This window comes from Sinocyclocheilus anshuiensis, unplaced genomic scaffold, assembly GCF_001515605.1.
Source record: "Sinocyclocheilus anshuiensis isolate Anshui unplaced genomic scaffold, SAMN03320099.WGS_v1.1 scaffold456, whole genome shotgun sequence".
Lineage (NCBI taxonomy): Eukaryota > Metazoa > Chordata > Actinopteri > Cypriniformes > Cyprinidae > Sinocyclocheilus > Sinocyclocheilus anshuiensis.
In genome coordinates, this window is record NW_015557074.1 from 356,565 (window position 1) to 379,178 (window position 22,614).

The 22,614-nt window shown below is 37.2% G+C and overlaps 1 protein-coding gene across 5 annotated transcripts in view; it reads left to right on the top strand.

The window, feature by feature from the left end:
- Positions 1 to 22,614, top strand: part of LOC107676751 (ryanodine receptor 1-like) — a 108,012-nt gene that overhangs the window by 56,554 nt on the left and 28,844 nt on the right. For 4 of the 5 annotated variants that reach the window (XM_016471416.1, XM_016471417.1, XM_016471418.1 and 1 more), the window contains 39 exons: positions 97 to 229; positions 1,007 to 1,101; positions 1,192 to 1,327; positions 1,414 to 1,597; positions 1,697 to 1,808; positions 2,070 to 2,190; positions 2,339 to 2,508; positions 2,608 to 2,828; positions 2,917 to 3,007; positions 3,094 to 3,234; positions 3,317 to 3,480; positions 4,317 to 4,395; positions 4,486 to 4,575; positions 4,673 to 4,813; positions 4,897 to 4,974; positions 5,068 to 5,143; positions 5,265 to 5,388; positions 6,589 to 6,704; positions 6,815 to 6,882; positions 7,025 to 7,146; positions 7,525 to 7,574; positions 8,325 to 8,385; positions 9,468 to 9,594; positions 9,695 to 9,803; positions 10,912 to 10,993; positions 11,089 to 11,219; positions 11,311 to 11,631; positions 11,721 to 11,961; positions 13,958 to 14,045; positions 14,296 to 14,388; positions 14,724 to 14,738; positions 17,617 to 17,787; positions 18,422 to 18,481; positions 18,569 to 18,703; positions 18,792 to 18,904; positions 18,984 to 19,080; positions 19,156 to 19,262; positions 20,532 to 20,583; positions 20,668 to 20,748. In XM_016471416.1, the coding sequence (XP_016326902.1) occupies positions 97 to 229; positions 1,007 to 1,101; positions 1,192 to 1,327; positions 1,414 to 1,597; positions 1,697 to 1,808; positions 2,070 to 2,190; positions 2,339 to 2,508; positions 2,608 to 2,828; positions 2,917 to 3,007; positions 3,094 to 3,234; positions 3,317 to 3,480; positions 4,317 to 4,395; positions 4,486 to 4,575; positions 4,673 to 4,813; positions 4,897 to 4,974; positions 5,068 to 5,143; positions 5,265 to 5,388; positions 6,589 to 6,704; positions 6,815 to 6,882; positions 7,025 to 7,146; positions 7,525 to 7,574; positions 8,325 to 8,385; positions 9,468 to 9,594; positions 9,695 to 9,803; positions 10,912 to 10,993; positions 11,089 to 11,219; positions 11,311 to 11,631; positions 11,721 to 11,961; positions 13,958 to 14,045; positions 14,296 to 14,388; positions 14,724 to 14,738; positions 17,617 to 17,787; positions 18,422 to 18,481; positions 18,569 to 18,703; positions 18,792 to 18,904; positions 18,984 to 19,080; positions 19,156 to 19,262; positions 20,532 to 20,583; positions 20,668 to 20,748 (4,596 nt within the window). The remainder of the gene's footprint in view (positions 1 to 96; positions 230 to 1,006; positions 1,102 to 1,191; positions 1,328 to 1,413; positions 1,598 to 1,696; positions 1,809 to 2,069; positions 2,191 to 2,338; positions 2,509 to 2,607; positions 2,829 to 2,916; positions 3,008 to 3,093; positions 3,235 to 3,316; positions 3,481 to 4,316; positions 4,396 to 4,485; positions 4,576 to 4,672; positions 4,814 to 4,896; positions 4,975 to 5,067; positions 5,144 to 5,264; positions 5,389 to 6,588; positions 6,705 to 6,814; positions 6,883 to 7,024; positions 7,147 to 7,524; positions 7,575 to 8,324; positions 8,386 to 9,467; positions 9,595 to 9,694; positions 9,804 to 10,911; positions 10,994 to 11,088; positions 11,220 to 11,310; positions 11,632 to 11,720; positions 11,962 to 13,957; positions 14,046 to 14,295; positions 14,389 to 14,723; positions 14,739 to 17,616; positions 17,788 to 18,421; positions 18,482 to 18,568; positions 18,704 to 18,791; positions 18,905 to 18,983; positions 19,081 to 19,155; positions 19,263 to 20,531; positions 20,584 to 20,667; positions 20,749 to 22,614) is intronic. The other variant, XM_016471421.1, reaches the window with a different exon arrangement.

Here is a 22,614-nt window from a genome sequence, read left to right on the forward strand (position 1 = left end):
TATATACTGAATGTTTAATACTGTTTTTCTTGGACAAGGATCCAACTCTGTCATTGAAACTGATGTAAAGGGACACAAACTTTTTTCTGTCTATAGGAAATACGATTCCCGCAAATGGTTACCAGTTGCTGTCGCTTCCTGTGCTACTTCTGCAGGATCAGCCGTCAGAACCAGCGTTCCATGTTTGACCACCTCTCATACCTGCTGCAGAACAGTGGCATTGGACTCGGTTGGTGGCTTTGTAAAACTTAGCTGACACATTTGTATTATTGTTAGGCCTGTTCACACCAATGATAACTATAACAATAACTCTAATTCTATGAGAATAGGGAAGTCCACAGCACAGCTATAACAATATAACAACACTGAGGAAAGATTTCATTGAAATCACTTTCAGAATGATTTTTTCCAGCTGATGAATGATAAAAACATTGACAGCCAATTGAAATCCACCAGAGTTCAAAAAGCTTGCACATTTAAATCGGTAGATGACATAACTGCAGTGTGCACTTATAATAAATAGAACTTCATTGTGTGTTGATGTGGATGCTGACATGGTTATCATTGTAGTTATCGTTCTTGGTAACACTTTACAATAAGAATCCATTTATTAACGTTAGTTAACATTAAATAAGACTAATGTTGTAGAAGAATTTATCATTGTTAGCATTTACGAATACATTTTTAGAATCAAAGTATCTGTTGACATTGGATAATTCAATTAACATGAGTAAACAATGAACAAATGCATTTTTATTAACTAACATTGACAAAGATGAATAAATGTTGTAAAATATATTGCTCATTGTTAGTTTGTTAGCTAATGTTTTACAAATGAGACCTTATTGTAAAGTGTTACAGAGTTTGGTAAAGAATTACGTAATGCATCTAGGTCCTTAAAAAAATCAAAATAATATAAAAAATAATACAATTTAGGACCATACTATTACTCTTTTCTTTTCTTTTAAATATATATATATATTTTAATTTATGTGTTGCTTTTTAGGAATGCGTGGATCTACTCCTTTGGATGTTGCTGCTGCATCTTGCATTGACAACAATGAGCTGGCACTGGCGCTGCAAGAGCAAGACCTTGAGATGGTAATGCTCTGAACAAACTGTATTTTGTAGCTAATTATTTTATGGGACAGTGCGATTAAAAAAAAATATCATGTTTACTGTGCTACTCAGGTGGTGACGTATCTGGCTGGATGCGGCCTTCGAATGTGCCCCATGCTTCTGTCTAAAGGCTACCCTGACATCGGATGGAATCCAGGTGGAGGAGAGAGATATCTGGACTTCCTACGTTTTGCTGTGTTTGTAAATGGTGAGCATATTAAATCAATTCTGTTTCTAACTCCTCTGTTTGAAGGCGTTCATTATTAAACTTTGTGTTTGTGTCTCCCCCTGCAGGTGAGAGCGTAGAGGAGAACGCCAACGTGGTTGTTCGTCTGTTGATTCGTCGGCCTGAGTGCTTCGGCCCCGCTCTGAGAGGAGAGGGTGGTGCAGGTCTGTTAGCTGCCATCGAAGAGGCCATTAAGATCTCTGAGGACCCTGCCAGAGATGGGCCAACTCCTAAAAAGGACAGACGTTTCATGTAATGAATGCTTGAATTTTCCTTTTCATTTAAACAATTTATCATTGATATAGTTTTATCTATATGCTCCATTTTTTGTCCCTTGTGATTGGTTCACAGGTTTGGAGGGGAGGAGCAACATGAAGAGAACAGAGTACATCTTGGAAATGCTGTCATGTCATTTTACTCTGCTCTTATTGACTTGCTGGGTCGCTGTGCTCCTGAGATGCATGTAAGTAAAACAACTTGAATAATTTACCTGTGGAGTCTGACAAACGTAATGTTTGAAAGAAGCCTCTTATGCTCCCCAAGGCTGCATTTATTTTATCGAAATATAGTAAAATAGTAATATTGTGAAATAATATTAGAATTTAAAATGTTTATTTATATTCTATGATGTTTATTTCTATGAATGGTAGTGTATAAAATGAAGGTCATATTTTTTTACAGATTTCATATGGACTTCAATTGTAATCCTGTTCTTTACCCACAGTTGATCCAAGCAGGTAAAGGTGAAGCTTTGAGAATCAGAGCTATCTTGAGGTCTCTCGTACCCATTGAAGACCTGGTGGGAGTCATTAGCCTTCCAGTTCAGATCCCCACCTTTGGCAAAGGTACACAAAATGGTCACCATGTGACCATTTCTTATTTTAATCTTTGTTTTTCTGTCTGTTTTACTTTTTACTTTGAGATATAAACAGGCTTCCATGCAACTTCTGTGTACTCAACTCTTCTCATTTTTTCCTGTGCTACTTTTCATAGATGATCAGATTGTTGAGCCAAAAATGTCAGCGAGTTTCGTGCCAGACCACAAAGCCTCCATGGTGCTTTTCTTGGACAGAGTGTATGGCATTGATAACCAGGACTTCCTGTTGCATGTGCTAGAGGTGGGCTTCCTGCCCGATATGAGAGCCTCAGCCTCCCTAGATACGGTGAGCTATATATAATATAATGTAATATAATATAATATAATATAATATAATATATATAACATAATATAAACACTGATCTTAATTGTGATGTTCCATCAGGCGGCATTCAGCACCACAGAGATGGCTCTGGCTCTAAACCGTTACCTGTGCTCAGCTGTGCTTCCTCTGCTCACAAAGTGTGCCCCACTGTTCGCTGGAACAGACCACCGTGCCATCATGATCGACTCAATGCTGCACACCATCTACAGACTGTCCCGTGGCCGTGCCCTTACCAAGGCCCAGAGGGACGTCATCGAGGACTGCCTTATGTCTCTTGTCAAGTCAGTTCAATCTGCAACATCTGCACTCAAATGTAGAAATGCCAACTTAAAATTTTATAGCTAATAAAGTAATGTTTGTGTGTTTTAGGTATTTGCGGCCATCTATGTTGCAGCATTTGTTGAGAAGGCTGGTGTTTGATGTGCCAATCTTAAACGAGTATGCCAAGATGCCCCTCAAGGTATGCAAGTATAGTTCGTTTAATTAGTTGCATTGATTTTTGTTTTTGTTTCTTGTGCTCATATTTTGTGCTTTAACTTCATTTAGTTGTTGACCAATCACTATGAGCGCTGCTGGAAGTATTATTGCCTGCCAAATGGATGGGCGAACTTTGGAGTCACATCAGAGGAAGAGCTGCATCTCTCTCGCAAACTCTTCTGGGGCATCTTTGAGTCCCTCGCACACAAGGTTTGACAAACATGGATAGTCTCAACTGACAAGTTCGAACTGAAATGCCTGTGTACACTTACATGCCATCTCATCTCTGTAGAAATTTGATGCAGAGCTGTTTAAGATCGCCATGCTCTGCATCTGTGCCATTGCGGGTGCCATCCCTCCAGACTATGTGGATGCTAGCTATTCATCTATGACTGAGAAGAAAGCATCTGTCGACGCTGAGGGAAACTTTGACCCCAAACCAGTGGAGACAACAAAGTGAGAAAATGATCAGCTAGTTCAGTTACAGTATTAATTTTGCATCTTTGCATTTATATATGAGCATTGTGTATATTTCAGGTATCTGATTTAATGTATTTATACAGATTTATGGTAACATTTTAGTTTAGGGACCAATTCTCACTATTAACCAGTTGCTTATTAGCATGCGTATCACTAGCATATTGGCTGTTTATTCTGGCTTATTCTGCATAACAATTTTAATAATCCTACCCCATACCAAAATTTAACAACTACCTTACTAACTATTAATGAGCTGCAAATTAGGGGTTTATTGAGGCAAAAGCTGTAGTTAAATAGTTAACAATGAAAACTGGTAACCAACAACAGTAATTATTATTAAGTACTTTTAAAAATATTATTTGTGTATTATAATATTAAAATGTTTATGGCCTGGTTTCACAGACAGGGCTTAGACTAAGCCAGGATTAGGCCATAGTTCAATTAGGACATTTAAGTAATTTGTTATAAATGTGCCTTAGAAAAAACATTACTGGTGTGCATCTTGAGACAAAACAAAGGCACTGATATGTTTTAAGATCAGTTGGTGCAAGTTTCTTTCAGTTGAAACCGCTCAGACTCACATTTTAGTCTAGAACTAGGCTTAAGCCTTGTCTGTGAAACAATGGGTTTATGTTATATAGTTGTATAGTCACATTGAATGGGGTAAAAAAAAATCCATCCATAGCTGATCACATTTAAACTCATTGACATTAACAGAAAGAATTGTTTTGAGGGAGTCAAAAAAAAGAAAAGAAAGAGATTTGTATTCGAATGAACAACAGCAACTGAACGATTATGTTTCCTTTTTGCAGCACCATCATTCCTGAGAGACTCGATGCCTTCATTAACAAATATGCTGAGCACACGCATGATAAATGGGCCTTTGAGAAGGTTAGTATCAGCATTCATGCTCATTTGTGAAAGCCAAAAGCATTGTGGGACTGGGAACAACCTTTGCAACCTTTGGCTTCCATCTTCCAGATCCAAAACAACTGGACATATGGTGAGGTTCTAGATGAGAACAGCAAAACTCACCCCATGCTGCGGCCGTACAAGACTTTCTCAGAGAAGGTCTGAATGGATGTTCTTTGAATCTTCTTTGTCAGTTGGACGTTACAGTTGGTTTTCCAGAAACAAGGTCAACTTCTCTTATGAATTCTCTCTCTAGGATAAAGAGATCTATCGCTGGCCCATTAAAGAGTCCATCAAGGCCATGCTGGCATGGGAATGGACTCTGGAGAAAGCCAGAGATGGAGAAACTGAGAAAACTGAAGTGAAGGCCACCAGGAAGATCTCCCAGACTGCTCAGGTAACAGAGAGATGAAACAAAGAAGATGGAAATTGCATGTTTTATGAACCCATTATCCGTACCTATATATTCATCTCCTGCAGGCCACCTATGATCCCAGCCAGGGATACTCTCCCCAGCCAGTGGAACTGACAGGCATGGCCTTGTCCAGAGAGCTACAGGTATAGTATTAATATTCATTCAGTATAAGACTATAACTTTGGTATTCAGAAACCCTTGTGATTGATTCACTTCTCATGTTTCCCTTTGTTCAGTCCATGGCAGAGCAGCTTGCTGAGAATTATCATAACACTTGGGGCCGCAAGAAAAAGATAGAGCTGCAAGCCAAGGGTATAATTGTTTATTTTATTCAGCGTATCATGTTTACTGCACAAAATAATGTTCAGATGTATTGTTCATGAAATTAACCCATGGGCTGTCTCCTAGTTTTTTGTGTTTTTTGTGTTAATAGGTGGTGGCACCCATCCTTTGTTGGTACCATATGATACATTGACGGCCAAAGAGAAGACAAGAGACAGAGAGAAAGCCCAAGACCTGCTCAAATTCCTTCAGTTAAATGGATACGCTGTCACCAGGTACACAACTGATGCCGTACAACAAGAATGTTATAGTGACTAGAGTCTAAAATTACCAATTCTTGTTGCTGTTATTTGGCAGTAGTTGAGGTAGTTGGCAGTAGTTGAGGAATGCTGAGAGCCTGTGAACAAGAAAGACTTATTTTACACACAAATTTTGTAGACTGTACTTCCCAACATGGCTCCAATTCTTCTTCTTAGGTCAGGGGTCAGCAACCTTTTGTGCCATAATTGTATACATGTAGGATTTATACATGTAATACATAACCATTTTTAAAAGTTTATGGTATGTGTGTATAAATGTTGTAGTTCGCACATCACCATCATTGCGATTTGTGTGTTGAATATAAAGAACTCTGTATACTGACTTGAAAATCTCCAACATTTATAGTGTTTTTGTGTGTGGGTGGGTGAGTGGGGTGGGGGGGTTGCTGAAAGATAAGAGCAACAAATACATAATAAAATGTAAAATGTCATGTGAAACATTTGCCGAAACTAAGCACAACGGCTGACTAGTGCAGGTTAATTCAAACACTTTAATAGTATTTATAGCTCCTAACTTAATAAACCAGGCAGTGTGAGTATAAAGAAGGATTACAGCAAAATATACATCTGTATTCAGCTTCGAGGGATTATATTGAACTATAACACACACACGCACACCTCTTTTGCTATTGCTCACGTCACGTGTCAGTGATTATCCCTCTCCATGCCAATGTTGGCTCACGGGCCATACATTGAAGACCCCTGTTCTAGGTTCTTGCATGTTTTAAAATCACATAATACACAAATTATCAGAAAAACTGCTTCTCCTTCTCCTACCTTCATAATTTGCTGTACAAACTGGTCTAAACACCATTTTTCACATTGGAAGGAATAGCTAATTGAGTAACAGTACATACCAGGGATTTACACAGACTTCAGAATACATAAACGTCAAAATAAACGATTACTAATGTCTATATATACTGCACACATATATAATAAATACATTTTTACATATCATATCATATATATTATAAATATCATACATTTACATATACATTTTCATTAATACATTATATATATATATATATATATATATATATATACTGAAATAATGACATAGAAATCATACATTATTTTTTTAAAGCATGTTGAATTGGCTTGTAATGAGGTGATCTTAATGTGCTTTGTCCTTATTTTGTTTTTCTTCTCCAGAGGTTTGAAGGACATGGAACAGGAGATTTCCTCTATTGAGAAGCGTTTCGCTTATGGGTTCCTGCAGAAGCTGTTGAAGTGGATGGAGATTGCCCAGGAGTTTATTGCACATCTTGGTATACATTCATAGATCCATAGATACATTTCTTAGATCCAAAGAACTGTAGATGTAGGTTTGCACTTGAAGTTGTATTTTTTAATGTTACTTGTGTATTTGTTACTCCAGAGGCTGTTGTGAGCAGTGGAAGAGTCGAGAAATCCCCTCACGAACAGGAGATTAAATTCTTTGCCAAGGTGAGACACCTTTGTTCGGAATATGAGTGCATGCTGAATAAAACAGCTCAGAGGGAATTAGATGGAAGAGATACAGACTTTCCATCCTACGGATCACAGCCTCTTAAACTTTGCTCTTCCTCTTTATATTCTCTTCATGTAGATTCTACTTCCACTGGTAAACCAGTACTTTAAGAATCACTGCCTGTATTTCCTGTCCACACCTGCTAAAGTCCTGGGCAGTGGTGGGCATGCCTCTAACAAAGAGAAGGAGATGATTGCTAGGTAACTAATGCTACAGAGCTCCATTTTCTGTGGTAACCAAGTCAGATTTGATGTACCTTGAAGATTTCATTTGATTACGTGAATGTTTACAGAACATTTTTAAATGATGTTAGTTTTGATGTTGCGACCTGTCACATCCTCTCTGCTCCTCACACTTCTTCTTGCCTGTGGTTTTCTCTCTGCCCCTTTCCGGAGTATTTTCCCACGGGTTCCCTCATCCTTTTTTTTACATTTATCTTTTACGGATCACATTGTTTTGCTCTTACTTTTCCATCATCTTAACCTCACCCTTTTATTCCCTTTTATGCCATTTCCTCTTTCCCAACCCTCCATCCCTCTATTTTTCTTCTTTTTCTATCTATGTATTTTCTATCTCAGTATCTTCTGTAAGTTGGCCGGTCTGGTGAGACACAGGGTTTCCCTCTTTGGTAAGAATCCTGCATGATGACCTGATTGCACATTTCATTTTTTCACTGCATCATCCCCTTTTTCATTGATATTTTACATCATCAGTACATTCGTTCCTAATAGTTACACTTATTTGCTCTGTGTTCTCTTTGGGATTTCTTTCTTTGTTTCTTTCTTTCTTTCTTTCTTTCTTATTTGAAATGTATTTTTCTTTAATTAAAGCAAAATAACTATTAAAATGTCATAAATAAGTAGTATTATTTAATTTCATCAATTTAATTTAAGTAAAATAACAGTATTGCAATTGTTAAGTATCTTATTTTATTAAAAATAGTGAAAATGGTGTGAATAAGTATTATTATTTAATTTAATTAAAATAACAATGAAAATGGCATAAATAAGTAGAATTATTTAATTTCATTTAAGTAAAAAAAAAATGAAACAAGCATAAATATGTGGTATTTAATTTCTTTCTTTCTTTCTTTCTTTTTTTCTTTCTTTCTTTCTTTCTTTCTCTTTCTCTGGGTGGTTGTCTAATTATTTGCTGTGCTTTGCTTTCGTTGGTGCGTTATTTGCAGTGTTGGCTCAGTATTCCTATAGTAAGAATCATTATCATAGGAGTACTGTACTTCTGAAGAATATCTGCTCTGGCTTAATTCTATCACTTCATGCTATAGCCGTGTCATATATTGTAGCATAGTATCCTCAGTCCACATGTTGTGGGTGAACATAAAAGGCCTGTGTCATGCTCAGAATGTTTGTGTATGCAGGCACTGATGCCTCAGCAGTGGTCAACTGTCTCCATATTCTTTCCCGCTCACTGGATGCCAGGTATGTTTATTGACCACATGATTCCCTGTGTTTTACTGATGTTTACATCCTTAAAGGGATAGTTCACCCAAAAAAGAAAATTAGTCCATTATTTACTCACCCTCAAGCATATATGACTTCTTTCTTTCAGATGAATCCAATCGGAGTAATATTAAAAATGGTCTTTGATCTTTCAAGCTGTTTAATGGCATTCAGGGGGTGTTGCGGTTCATCAGTCCAAAAGAAGTGAAATAAAGCGCATCCATCCATAATAAAAAGTGCCTCACACGGCTCCGGGGGGTGAACAAAGGCCTCCTGTAGCGAATTGATGCGGTTTAGTAAGCAAAATATCCATATTCAAAACATAATAATCACTTTAATCTAGCTAGCACCAACAGTTGTAGACGGAAGCAGCTCCGGGCGGATGACGTAAGATGTCGGAGTTGCGCATGCGCCGGTGAGTCTCGTGAAAACCAACGTTTGTTTACAGGAGCAAAGGAAGCAAAGTTTCCTTACTTTAGCAAAGGAAAACCAGTCTCCTTTTAGCTTATATCGAAATCCTCCGACATTCTTCTTTACAAATCCTCGTTTTGTACTTCTAATTCGTGACCGTTGTTTTGTTTTGATCTCTCCCCTGCGCTTCCGCGTTCGTCACTTCTGAGCGGTGCATTCACAATGCCGACGCCCTACGTCATTCCGTGTACAACAGTGAGCGCAAGCTAGATTAAATTGATTATTACATTATAACAAAAACGCATCGATTCGCTACAGGAGGCCTTTGTTCACCCCGCGCAGCCATGTGAGGCACTTTTTTATTATGTATGGATGCACTTTATTTCTCTTCTTTTGAACTGATGAACTGCAACACCCGCTGACTGCCATTAAACAGCTTGGATGATCAAATACTATTTTTAATATAACTCCGACTGGATTCGTCTGAAAGAAGAGTCATATACACCTAGGATGCCTTGAGGGTGAGTAATTAATGGACTAATTTTCATTTTTGGGTGAACTAACCCTTTAATTTATGTTTATGAAGTAAATTTCATGCTTACTATTCTTTTATTTGTGTCTTTTGTCTTTTATTTTGTTTTCTCTTCCAGAACTGTGATGAAATCTGGGCCTGAGATTGTGAAGGCTGGTCTGCGCTCTTTCTTTGAGAGTGCTGCCGATGATATTGAGAAGATGGTTGAGAACCTTAAACTGGGGAAAGTGTCTACCAAAAACCAGGTCAGATGTAAATATAGCCCTGTTCTCCGAGATGTCCCTTTGCTCTTTGTCAAAGTTGTTAAATTGAGCCTCTTTCCCTGCCTCTCTCTGTCTCTAACAGGTGAAAGGTGTATCTCAGAACATTAGCTACACCACCACTGCTCTTCTGCCAGTGCTCACCTCTCTGTTCGACCACATCGCCCAGCACCAGTTTGGAGATGATGTCATGTGTGAGTTATTTTCATAGGTTTCAACAGAGTCTTTTAACTTTACTAAATTCAGCTTAAATAGCAGAATACATTTACTTAGTTTATACTTACATGAATTAATTACAGTAATAATTAACATGTGGGAGGAATTAAATTGAAAAGGCTGTGCTTATTTTAGTCTTTCTACCAATTCAGTTTCAGTTTAGTGTGCTTCACTGACGTAAAAAAAAAAAACAGTAAAATAGCAAAAGTGAAAATGGCATAAGTAATTTAAATGCAATTTAATTTGAATAAAGTACAATAATAAATGGTGTAAATCAGTAATATTATCTAATTTAATTTAATTTTACATTTAGTCATTTAGCAGACGCTTTTATCCAAAGCGACTTACAAATGAGGACAATGGAAGCAATCAAAATCAACAAAAGAGAAATGATATGCAAGTGCTATAACAAGTCTCAGTTAGCTTAACGCAGTACACGTAGCAAGGTTTTTTTTTTTAAATTATATAATAAATAAAAAGAATACAAAAAGAATGAAAAGAAAAAGCTAGAGTACAAGTCTAAAAGGAGCAAGTTTTTTTAATGAATAGAATTATAATAGATTAATGATTAATGATTAATTAATAGAATTTTAAATGATGAATGCTGTAAATTACTAGTATAATAATATTGAATGTAATTTAATTTAATACAATTTAATTCAGTTAAAATAAGTATAAATCGTGTAAATAAGTAGGTATCGAATTTAATTTTCTTTAGCGTAATTAAATGTAATATATTGATATATATAGTTATATTTAATATTATAAATAAATTTAATATTATAAATGAAATATATTAAATGTTTTATTATTTTATTCAAATAAAGTAAAATAACAGTAGTGTAAATGGCATGAATAAGTAGTATTACCTAATTATTGAATTAATGATTTATTAATTTAATTTAATTTCCAGAAACTCGGCAACAAAATACTTAAGGTATTTTGGTATAAGGTAACATTATGAATCGAAAGTTAAAACATAACACAATTAGAAAAAATCTGCAAATAATTGTGATATTGTAATTGTTATATCTGGTAGATCACTCACTGTCCCTCATATTGTGTATCTCTCCCTTTATCACTCAGTGGATGACTTGCAGATATCCTGTTACCGTATCATGTGCAGTATCTATTCCCTGGGCACTGTAAAGACCCCTCATGCTGAGAAGTAAGAAGCAGCTTTGCATATACATGTTTTTATCTATATGAGCCATTTTTACCGAATGTGTTATGTTAATGAACGTTTTTGTTGCGATATCACAGCCAAAGACCAGCTCTAGGAGAATGTCTGGCTCATCTGGCTGCTGCCATGCCTGTTGCATTTCTGGAGCCTCTCCTCAACGAGTTCAACACATACTCGGTGTACACTACCAAAACCCCACGAGAGAGAACAAGTCAGTAGCTCACTCTGAATGTATTCCATCTATACAGTAGGTGTTATGATCAACTCGCGCTTCCTTAACTGCCTTATCATCCATTTTTTAGTCCTGGGTCTGCCCAGTCAAGTGCAGGAACTGTGTCTGGACATCCCTGAGCTGGACCTGTTGATGAAAGAGATCGGGGATCTGGCAGAGTCTGGGGCCCGTTACACAGAGATGCCCCACGTGATTGAGATCACCCTGCCCATGCTGTGCAACTATCTGCCCCGCTGGTGGGAGAGAGGACCAGAGAACTTCCCAGAGCAGGAAGACCTTCTGTGCACGGATGTCACCTCGGAACAACTCAATCAGCTCCTGGGTAGCATCATGAAGATTGTCGTCAATAATCTGGGCATTGATGAAGCTTCCTGGATGAAGAGATTGGCAGGTGAGTGGAAACTAAACATGGAGTCTTCAAAAAATGGCAGTCAATACCAGGAATTTACTTATGGAGTTCCTCTTGATATTCCTCCGCAGTGTTTGCTCAGCCCATTGTGAGCAGGGCAAAGCCTGAGATGCTCAAGTCCCACTTCATCCCCACCATGGAGAAGCTGAAGAAACGTTGTGGAAAGGTGGTGGCCGAGGAGGATCAGCTGCGTATGGAGGGGAAGGCAGAGGTGGACAGTGAGCAGGGAACCATTCGTGATGAGTTTGCTGTGCTCTGCAGGGATCTGTATGCTCTTTACCCGCTACTCATCCGATACGTAGACAACAACAGGTATCTCTCATCCGCAGGAAGATTTTATGGTCCAAGTACTATTTCAAGTATTATTTTTGTTACGAGATTACCAACCGAAGTAACTTCAAATACTTTAAAACCTTTGCAGTAGTAAAGCCCATTCATACCAATAACAATAACTATATTAGCGTCCACACCAATGGTGTCCAGGTACCGTTTTAGGCTTTATTTTTGTTACAAGAACACCAAGAAATTTACATTTTGACACTTTGAAGTCTTTGCAGAGTAAAGGCCTTTCACACCAAGAACAATAACTGTATTAGCATCCAAACCAACAGACGATAACGTTGTTTATTATAAGCGCATGCTACAGTTATGTAGTCTGCTGCTTGAAATACATAAAGAGATAGTTCACACAAAATAAAAATGTTCTGTTGATTTACTCACAAGGAAGGCAATCCAAGGAAAATCCAAGATGTAGGTGATTTATTTTTCTTTAGTAGAACAGAAGATTTAGCTGAACCCAAGATCCTTGGTATGATGGCCCAGTAGTGCACAACGTACTGAAATCTCCACAACACAACAAAATCGCCACAACACACCGCATAAGACTAATTTTGTTGTGTTATGCTAATTTCGCTGTGTTCTGGCTTGTTTCCATTGTGTTGTGTGAACAACATGAAAAAATACTATAGTAATTTATAGTAAATACTATAGTGTTTTTGAACCATACTATAGTAAAGTACTTGAATTAATTTGTTGTGGTAATTCTATAGTTGCTGTGGTAATATAACATATATAGTAATATAAACAAATGACTTTACCCAATACTGTACTAAGTATTGTACTTTCTACAACTATAGGGTATATTATACTACAATACACTACAGTTTACTGTAGTAAAAACTAAAGTATACTACAGTATTTATTACAGTTTATCAGTTCACTATAGTTAATACTACAGTATGCTGTAGCATTCATTAACAAAGTTATAGTTGTAAATACTATAATATATACAGAATAATACACTTTACTATAGTATGGTTAAAAAATACTATAGTATTTACTATAAATTACTATAATATTTTTTATGTGGGGAGTTTTGTTGTGTTGTGGTTTGTTTGCGCCGTGTTGCAAATTGTTTCCATTGTGTGGGGGCTTGTTTTCATTGTGTTGTGTGAATTTCATTGTGTTGCGGCTTGTTTACGTTGTGTTTAGCTAATTCATTGTGTTGTGGCTTGTTTCTGCTGTGTTGCGCCTTGTTTCCGTTGTGTTGTGGCTTGTTTCCATTGTGTTGTGCTAATTTTATTGTTTTGCGGCTTGTTTCCATTGTGTTGTGCTAATTTCATTGTTTTGCGGCTTGTTTACGTTGTGTTTTGCTAATTTCATTGTGTTGCGGCTTGTTTACATTGTGTTTTGCTAATTTCATTGTGTTGCGGCTTGTTTACGTTGTGTTTAGCTAATTCATTGTGTTGTGGCTTGTTTCCGTTGTGTTGTGGCTTGTTTCCATTGTGTTGTGCTAATTTCATTGTTTTGCGGCTTGTTTCCATTGTGTTGTGCTAATTTCATTGTTTTGCGGCTTGTTTACGTTGTGTTTTGTTCATTCATTGTGTTGTCGCTTGCTTCTGCTGTGTTGCGCCTTGTTTCTGTTGTGTCGTGGCTTGTTTCCGTTGTGTTGTGGAGACTTTGTTGTGTTGTGCACTACTGGGCCACCGTACCTTGGTGATTCATAAAAAGCAAGTCAACGGCTTACAAAGAAACAAGCAAAACAAGATTAATATCTGTGGCTTCTGACAATATACTGAGGTCTTATGAAGCCAAACGATCATTATTTACAACATTATTGGGAAAAAAATCATTCTTAAAGTGATTAAAACAATATTGTTGCTCTGTAGCTGTGGTGTGGACTTCCCTATTCTCATAGAATTATAACCTTTATTAAAACTTTATGGTTATTTGTTATAGTTATCATCCTTAGTGTGAATGACCCTTAAGACTGTCGTTCTGGAGATTTGGTTCTTTCTGTCGTTTAAAGGGCGAGGTGGTTGACCTGTCCTGACCCTGATGCTGAGGACCTCTTCAGGATGGTTGGAGAAGTTTTTATCTTCTGGTCCAAATCTCACGTAAGTCTGTTATTCCCTTTCTATAATTAAAATCCCATTGTCTTGTCTCATGTCTAGTTTCTTCTCGCCTCTTTGTCTCCTTGTCTCCTCCAACACGTCTTTAACTTCTTTTCATATCTCATTTTGTTTCTTTTCATCTTGTCTCCTCTTGTTTATTGTACTTTCACTTCTCTTGTCTCCTTTTCTCTCTTCTTGTCACTCCTCCCATTTCTTTCCACTTTTCTAATAACTATTTTATTATTCTTTACAGAATTTCAAACGCGAGGAGCAGAATTTTGTGGTGATGAATGAGATCAACAACATGTCCTTCCTCACTGCTGACAGCAAAAGCAAGATGAGCATGGTGAGTTTGTCCACTTACTGCTGCTCACATCTGTGCAAAATTGACATTTGAGTTTAAACGTTACATGTAAAAGTTGTGTACGTTCTCCATCATGTCAAAATGTTATTTAATAATTGGTTTCTAGAATTTTTTTAATGAAATGAAAATGGTTAGATTTGTTAAAACTCCATTTCTTCAGACGACTGCTGACCTCATGTCCTGTTCAGGACAGACACGGTGTTTATAGAACAGTGGGATTATAGATCCATTGATGTTTTTCCTGTCTGTGAGGGTTTAAGTTTTAATAGAGCTGTCTCTCTCTGTGTCCTGTCTCGCTGTGGATTCGGGGTGTGTAGGCCGGAGACGGAGAGGTCAGAACGCGTTTCTGCACGATAAAAAAGAGCTGTGCTGATCGCATGGCCCACAAGCAGGGCTTTTCATCAAACTCCCACACACTGGCAAACACACATATACACAACAGCCAGAAGTCCATACCCTCATTCATTGCCAGTGTGTGTGAGGTTTGTTGGTACTTTGTTTGATGAAAGCCCTAAGCCATAGACTTTAGTCTCAGGATCATGGCACCCCTTTTCAGCTGGATCTTTAACTCTCGCTGGATCTGAGTTCCATCGTCCTGACAGTGATTTTGATTGATGTGCCTCTGATGGATTTTGACTGCTGCAAGTTCTTGCAGAGTTGTCTGGTTCCTTTTCTTTCTTTTAGTGCTGTTGTCCAGTTTGATGTTAATGTTTGATGTTACTGTTTTTTCCCCACAAGTTCTGGTGGTGATGCTCCCTCACTAGGAGCAAAAAAACTCATTATCAAAAATACATTGTCAAACCATTACCCATCACTTAATCTTCACAGATTTCAGGGAAATGTATGAGCACATTGGTAATGTAGGGAGGGAACATGACTTTTCCTATAAAGGGAACAGTTCTCATTACATCTCTCATCTAATATTTCCCTCCCTTGTTTAATTCACTGTATCCAATTAAATGGTACTCTCCGCTTCTTACATTTGATTAATGTGACTTTTGTGTCCATTCTGTTGACAAGTTATTAATTGACATGTTACCCAAACCCAACTCACTTGCTCACTTCCCTAAAAAGTTTGTCTCTGTTAGGTGTTAGCTAGCACAATGATACTATTCACTTTGCAGGATACCACCTCCTCCTCTGTGCTGTGAGGCGGCCATTACTGTAGCACCATCTGTTATCTCCTCTCCATGGGTGCCCCTCTCTGCCTCAGAATACATTAATTTAATCTCTTTTGGTCTCATCTCCCTACTGTTATCTGCTCTCATCTCATCTAGTCTAGTCTCTTCTTTTCTCATGTCTCTTCTCCTTGTTTTCCTCTCTTGGCTTGTCTCATCTGCTTTTATCTAGGGCTAAACGATTAATTGAAATAAAATTGAACATGGTTATCAAATGTGTTTATCAAATCGCAATGACTGTGATTTACTAAAATAATCAATATGCACTGTTTTTCAGAGTAAAGCTTAGCACTGTGTTCATTTACACGCGAGCAGCTCATGAGCCAGTGTTTTTAGTGTCTCCATCTCTGCATGTGAGATACTAAAATCTTGAAGTTTGCATCTTTTATAATATGCATTTAAAAATGCAACACATACCAAAATGTTACCAGAATTTAAATGAGAAGCATTTATAATATAATAAAAGCTCAGTTGTTTAACATCTGAACATGAAGAAAATAAGACACAAATATTAGTATTGTAATTTTACAGTACTGTAAAATAAAATTATTATATATTTTTTATCTCTACAGTGAATTGATTGTATTACAATAAGATTTCTTCTATATATTTTGTTATATATCAATTATAAAGATGTTAGTAAATATTATTTTACTTATATATAACTTATATAGTTATATTGATATATATTCACTGATTTTTTAACAAAGGGAGTGCTGCAGCTCTGACGTCAAAACCTTTAAGACTAATTTGCCACAGGTTTCTTGAGATTTTTAAAATGGGGCTTTTCAATTCATGAGTAAAATAAGGTCTGTGGTAAACATAAATTGACGGTAGTTTGGCATTTTGTTGTACAGTGTAAATTGTACAGTTCTTCTGTAGTTACTTATTAAACATATGAAGAGTTTATCTGCAAAAACAGACAACTCTGTTTTTTTTTCATTTTCAAAAATCATGTTTTTTTATTATGTTATCATACGTTTACAGTATGGGTGTGTGTGTGTAATTGACGTTGTAGAGCAAAACATCAACGTATCGCCAATTATGTTTACCACAGACCTTATTTCACTCATGAATTTTAAAACCCCAAAAACCCATAGACAAAAAAACAGAGGGAACCAGGGACAAATTAGTCTTCTAGGTCTTGACGTCATAGCCGCCGAACTCTATTTTGCAGCCCTACAAACAGGCACAGCAAACCTGGAGCTCTTTAAAAAGTTATATTAAATTAAATTAAATTAAATTTTTAAATAAATAAAATAATGAATAAATACCACAGTTTTTGTCAGAAAAAAAAAAAACACAATTTGATTTTTTTTCCCCCCCAAATATGCAGCCCTAGTCTCGTCTCTCTTCTCCTCTTATCTTGTCTAGTCTCCTCTCATGTCTCGTCTTGTCTAGTCTCTTCTCATCTTCATTTTGCTTTTGTCTTGCATCTCATCTCATGCTGAAAGGCCAGAGGGAGCTCTTGTTGTAGAAGGCAACAGTCATTAATGACGTCTTACAGGCACAGACTCAGAGAGTGTGTGAGAGATGGAGCGGCCCCAAAGCCTAGTGTTGTTTTTAAGTGTGCAGTGCTAAAGGGTTGGCAACCTTACACCACTAACAATGAGACTGCTGTATGTTTAGCTCTAATATTTCCTAATAGACTGACTGATAAAACATGTCCTTGAAGCATGGTGTTATTTTTCCTCAGTGCTAGTTTGGTAAATTCCCCCATTTCCTTGTTAATCTATAAAACATAGAAAATAGCCACCATTAACACATTATTTAACAATGCAAAAGCTGTAGCTAATCATCAACTATTCAGAAAGCAAGACACTTACAGAAGGGAGATGTTTACAGAGAATTGTTTCTGTATTCACATTATTCACTTAGAAAACATCCCTCTAAAGACTGTTTTTGTCAATAAAATCAGTCTTTCCTACAACAAATCCATATTCTTTTCCCAAAACAGCCTGTTTGTGGCACAAACCTGTCTTTCTAGGTAAGAGCATCCTTGTGTCAGTCTAACTCTACAGAGTTTTTATAGGGTGGAGGCTCAGATGTTGAGCGGGCCAAGAAGAAGCGCCGCGGGGACCGTTATTCCGTTCAGACCTCGCTGATTGTAGCGGCCCTGAAGAAACTGCTCCCCATCGGCCTCAACATGTGCTCCCCTGCAGACCAAGAGCTCATAAACATGGCCAAGATCCGCTACTCTCTGGTATTTAGCCACATGTTTAGCCATATAGTTTGATTAGGATAGTTGATTTACTGCCAAACAACACAAGAAAACTCTTATACTACTGTTCAAAAGTTTTTGAAACAATGCCGCAAGTCTGCATTTATCAAAAATACAGTAAAACTGTAATATTGTGTAATATTATTACAATTTAACATAGCTGTTTTCTATCTTAATATATTTTAAATAGTAATTTATTCCTGTGATGGTAAAGTTGAATTTTCAGCAGCCATTGCAGTCTTCAGTGTCACAAGATCCTGCAGAAATAATTTTAATATGCTGATTTGGTGCTCAAAAAAAAAATGTATTGTCAATGTTGAAAACAGTTGCTGCTTAATATACTTCATATACTTAATATACAATCATAATTTTTTTTTAAGGTCATTTGATGAATACAAATTTTAAAAGTACAGCATTTATTTGAAATATAATTTTTTTGTATCATTATAAATGTCTTTATTGTCACTTTTGATCAATTTAATGCATCTTTGCTAAATAAAAAATGAATATAAAAAAATAAAAGTATTTCTTTAAAAAACAATCTTACTTACCCCAAACCTTTGAAAGATAGTGTGCATTGAATTTTGTTGACTCTTTGGTGATTTGAATGTTACAGAAAGACACCGATGAAGAAGTGAGGGAGTTTCTGCAGAATAACCTGCATTTACAGGGAAAGGTAAGTACAGACACAGCCAAGTGAAGAAAACATCTTAAGTATAGTATAAGTGTCTGTGAGTACACATCTCTGTCTGTCTGTCTGTAGGTTGAGGACCCATCTATGCGCTGGCAGATAGCTCTGTATAAGGAGACCTCAGGTAAAGCTGAAGACGCTGATGTACCAGAGAAGGTTGTGAAGAGAGTTCAGGAAGTTTCGGCTGTTCTCTACCACATTGAGTTGGTGAGGCCTGTTTCCACATACACATGAAGTTACATGCTTATTTTCCTCAATCTTAAGCCATTTCTTCCTCTTCTTTGTCTTCCTTCAGACTGAGCATCCATTCAAATCCAAGAAGATGGTTTGGCACAAGCTTCTGTCCAAACAGCGTCGCAGGGCAGTAGTGGCCTGCTTCAGAATGACACCGCTGTACAACATCCCTAGGTAAGACACATATAACCTTACTTTAATGCTGTCCAGGAGTATAGTGGGATGCACAGACTTATTTTTCCTTTTATTTCAGGCACCGGGCATCTAACATGTTCCTTAATGGTTACAAGCGCAATTGGATTGAAAATGAGGGCTACTCTTTTGAAGACAAGATGATCGATGACTTATCTGTAAGTCTGTATATCCATTTACACTCCCTGAGTACACACTCTTGAGTGTAGTTTGTTCAGTGTTGTTTCTTGCAGAAAGCAATGGAGCAGGAAGAAGAAGAAGAGGAAGAAACCGAATCAAAACCAGACCCCCTTCATCAGCTCATCCTTCACTTTAGCCGCACAGCTCTCACCGAGAAAGCGTAAGCAAATGGCTCTGTGGTTTAGTGAATGGGATTTCTTGACAGGATTTCTTCTTAAGTAAAGTCACAATTTTCTATGTAGCGCTTTTTATAATACACAGAAATAAACAGGAAAAATAACAGTGTTTCAAAGTTGATCAATTATGAAATCACTTTAATTTCAGATGTAAAGCAGCTCTACCGAAGACGGTTGCAAATATTCAGTTCAAATTAGTTCAAAGTTGATTCAGTTTAGTTTTTATAACAGTGTTGCAACGTTCGTCAATTATGAAAGAAATTCAATTCAGCTAATAACAGCTCCACATTGTCATTATTCAATTTCAGATTATTTCAATGTTGAACTAAGAGCTTAAATTAGTTTAATAACAGTGTCAATGTTGCTAAGATAATCAAATACTAAATTCAGTTCAGCTGTAAAGCAGCTCTACAGAAGGCAATAGTATTAATATTCAGCTCAAGAAATTTCAATATTGATTCAGCTCAGTTTAATGACGGTCAATAGCCCCTTTCACACCGCAATACAAGTAAATTGCCGTAAAATTACCGAAACGACTTTACCAGTAAATACAAAAATGCACTGTTCACACAGGCAAGGACCTTCCGTCATTTTACCAGTAAAGCGCCGTTCACACATCAATTTCAAAATACCGGTAAATTCTGTGACATCATTATTGGAAATGACCTCTAAACAGCTGCGCCCCCTGGTGTTGTGTTTGTAAACATGGAGGGGTATACGCAGTCAGTGTTTTTGTTGATGTTTTTATTTTTATCAAATGTTCACATTCATGCAGCTGCATTTGGCCCAGAGACATCGTATTAGATGACTTCAAACCGAACTACACAGCGCAGAGTAAATGCGTCATCTGCATCAGAATGTTATGATTGGCCCAGAGTAGATGTCTTACGTCAGCGGGTTCTGAATTCGTACATGCTCATACCGGCAATCTTGTTCTGCGTTCACACAGAACACATTACAAGTAATTTACTGGTAATATTACAACTTCTCATATTGGTCAATTGGTTCCGGCATTCGTTCGGTATTTTTGAAAAGGTCCTGTTCACACATTATCTCTTAATGGTAATTTACCAGTAAAGACTGCATTTGTGAAAGGGGCTAATGTTGCAAAGTTCATTCATTTTGACATAATAATCCAGCTCAATTCATTTAAAAAAATCACTTTTTTGAACTCATCTGATTGTGTTAGAACTAAATAGTCAGATAGCAGTCAAACTGATCATATTTCTGACATTTTTTCATCCTCACTGCAGTAAACTTGAAGTGGATCATCTATATATGTCATACGCTGATATAATGGCAAAAGTAAGTCATGAATCTAACTTTAAGACTTTTATGCCTTTGTTTAAAGATGTAATGCGAGCTAACCTTACGTATCTCTCTGTTCAGAGCTGCCACATTGGTGAGGAGGACGAAGGGGGAGAGGAGGGGGGCGAGGAGCCATCCTTTGAGGTGCGACAGACAGAGATGGTATGGGGGGGCCTGGGGCTGGGGCCATGGGAGTCAGCGGAGCCTACAGCTACAGCTCCTGACACGCACTGAGTGAACACGTCCAGAATCACTGCACCCCGCACACTCGATGTCTCTTACTGTGCCTCTCATCCTTTCAGCTCTCCTCTGTCTCTCTTTCTCTTTTCTCTTTATACCTGTTGTGGACTGATCTGTGCACTCCTTTGCTGAATTCTGAGTCTTTGTCTCTTTAACAGTTTATCTTTGTGTTATTGCATGACTTGAGCGAGTGCAGAGAGATGGCTGCACACAAAACAGATGGAGAAAAAAAAAAACAGAACAAGACATGCTGAACACATCACAGTTTTGACCAATTTGGCTTCATTTGTAGACTGGCAACAACAAACAGGAAGCTAATAGAGGTGTGAATAGTTTTTCTAGCACTTTCTCCCCAGCTGGGAGGCCAATAATGCAAAATATTAGCAAAATAGGCTGCCTCAGCCCTCAAAACAGCATTGTTGTTCTCTCAGGCTATTTAGAGTAGTGTATTATTAGTGCTGTTGATGATTTCTGGAGTGTGTGTTTGTGTGTGAGATTTAAGTACGCACTCATACACACACTCACCAAACACCTTAACTGGTCTCCTAATACATTACCAGTCCCACCTCTCCAGAACCCTTTCTTCTCTGTGTTTGTAGGCAGTCGCCTGTAGTTTTCCATTCTGTCTGCATCTTTTGTATCTCACAGTTTTACTGATCTACTAACCCTAAGGACTTTTTTGTCCTTGCTGATATGATTTAAATTCAGAAAATATATCTTCACCTTCTCACCTGGCCAAAAAGATTCAGGTTGTGGGAGCTTCAGTTGCTCAATTCCATAACCTTGTGAGCTGATAACCTACGCAGCATTTTAAAGGGATAGTTCACCCAAAAATGAAATTTACCGCTTCATTTATTTCCCCTCAATCCATCTTAAGTGTATATGACTTTCTTCTTTCAGATGAATCCAATCGGAGTTATATTAAAAATGTCCTGGCTCTTCCAAGCTTTATAATGACAGTGAATGGGTGTTGATATTCAATAGTCCAATAGAAGTCCAATAAAGTGTAACCATCCATCATAAAAAGTACTCCACACGGGGGTAAATAAAGTGAATTGAAGTGAAGTGAATTGTTGCTTTTTTGTAAGAAAAATAACCATATTTAAAACTTTATAAACCATAATGTCTAGATTCTGCTAACTGTCGTACGAGACATGCTTGCTTTTTTTCTAAAAATCATATGGTTTTTGTACGATCCTCATCGTATGAATTTATCTAAAATCGCCGCCTCAAAAAGTAGTTACACTTTCCCTTCAGAATGGTTTGGAAATGCTCAACCATAAATGGCTTCAACCATAAAATGTAGTTTTTAGAATATTTACAGTATGTTTAATAATTATTATTGTCTATTGTTAATATCTAAATAATGCAAGAATAATAAAAAAAAAAACATAAGACTTAGGGCCAGATTTACTAATAGCTTGCTCCAGTGCAAACCATCTTTTGGCGTTAAAATATTACTGTCAAGATTTACTAAAGGTGCGCAGTGAAGAATAAGCGCTGAAAAGGCGTGGACAGTTATTTGTGCGCCTGACCTTATTGAATATGCATTTCTAGGAGTTTCCCTTTCAGACTCAAAATAAAAATTAAAATGAATCACACAACGCGATTTACTAACATTTGCGGTTGTCAAATTATTAGTATTTGCACCATTATTTAATGCCCCAAAAATCATATCTTAAAGCAGGTGGTAATTTGCACTGCTCTTGGTAGATTGCGCTGGTCATTATGGAAATGATCTGTCTGATCGTACCATTATTTAATGCCCCAAAAATCATATCTTAAAGC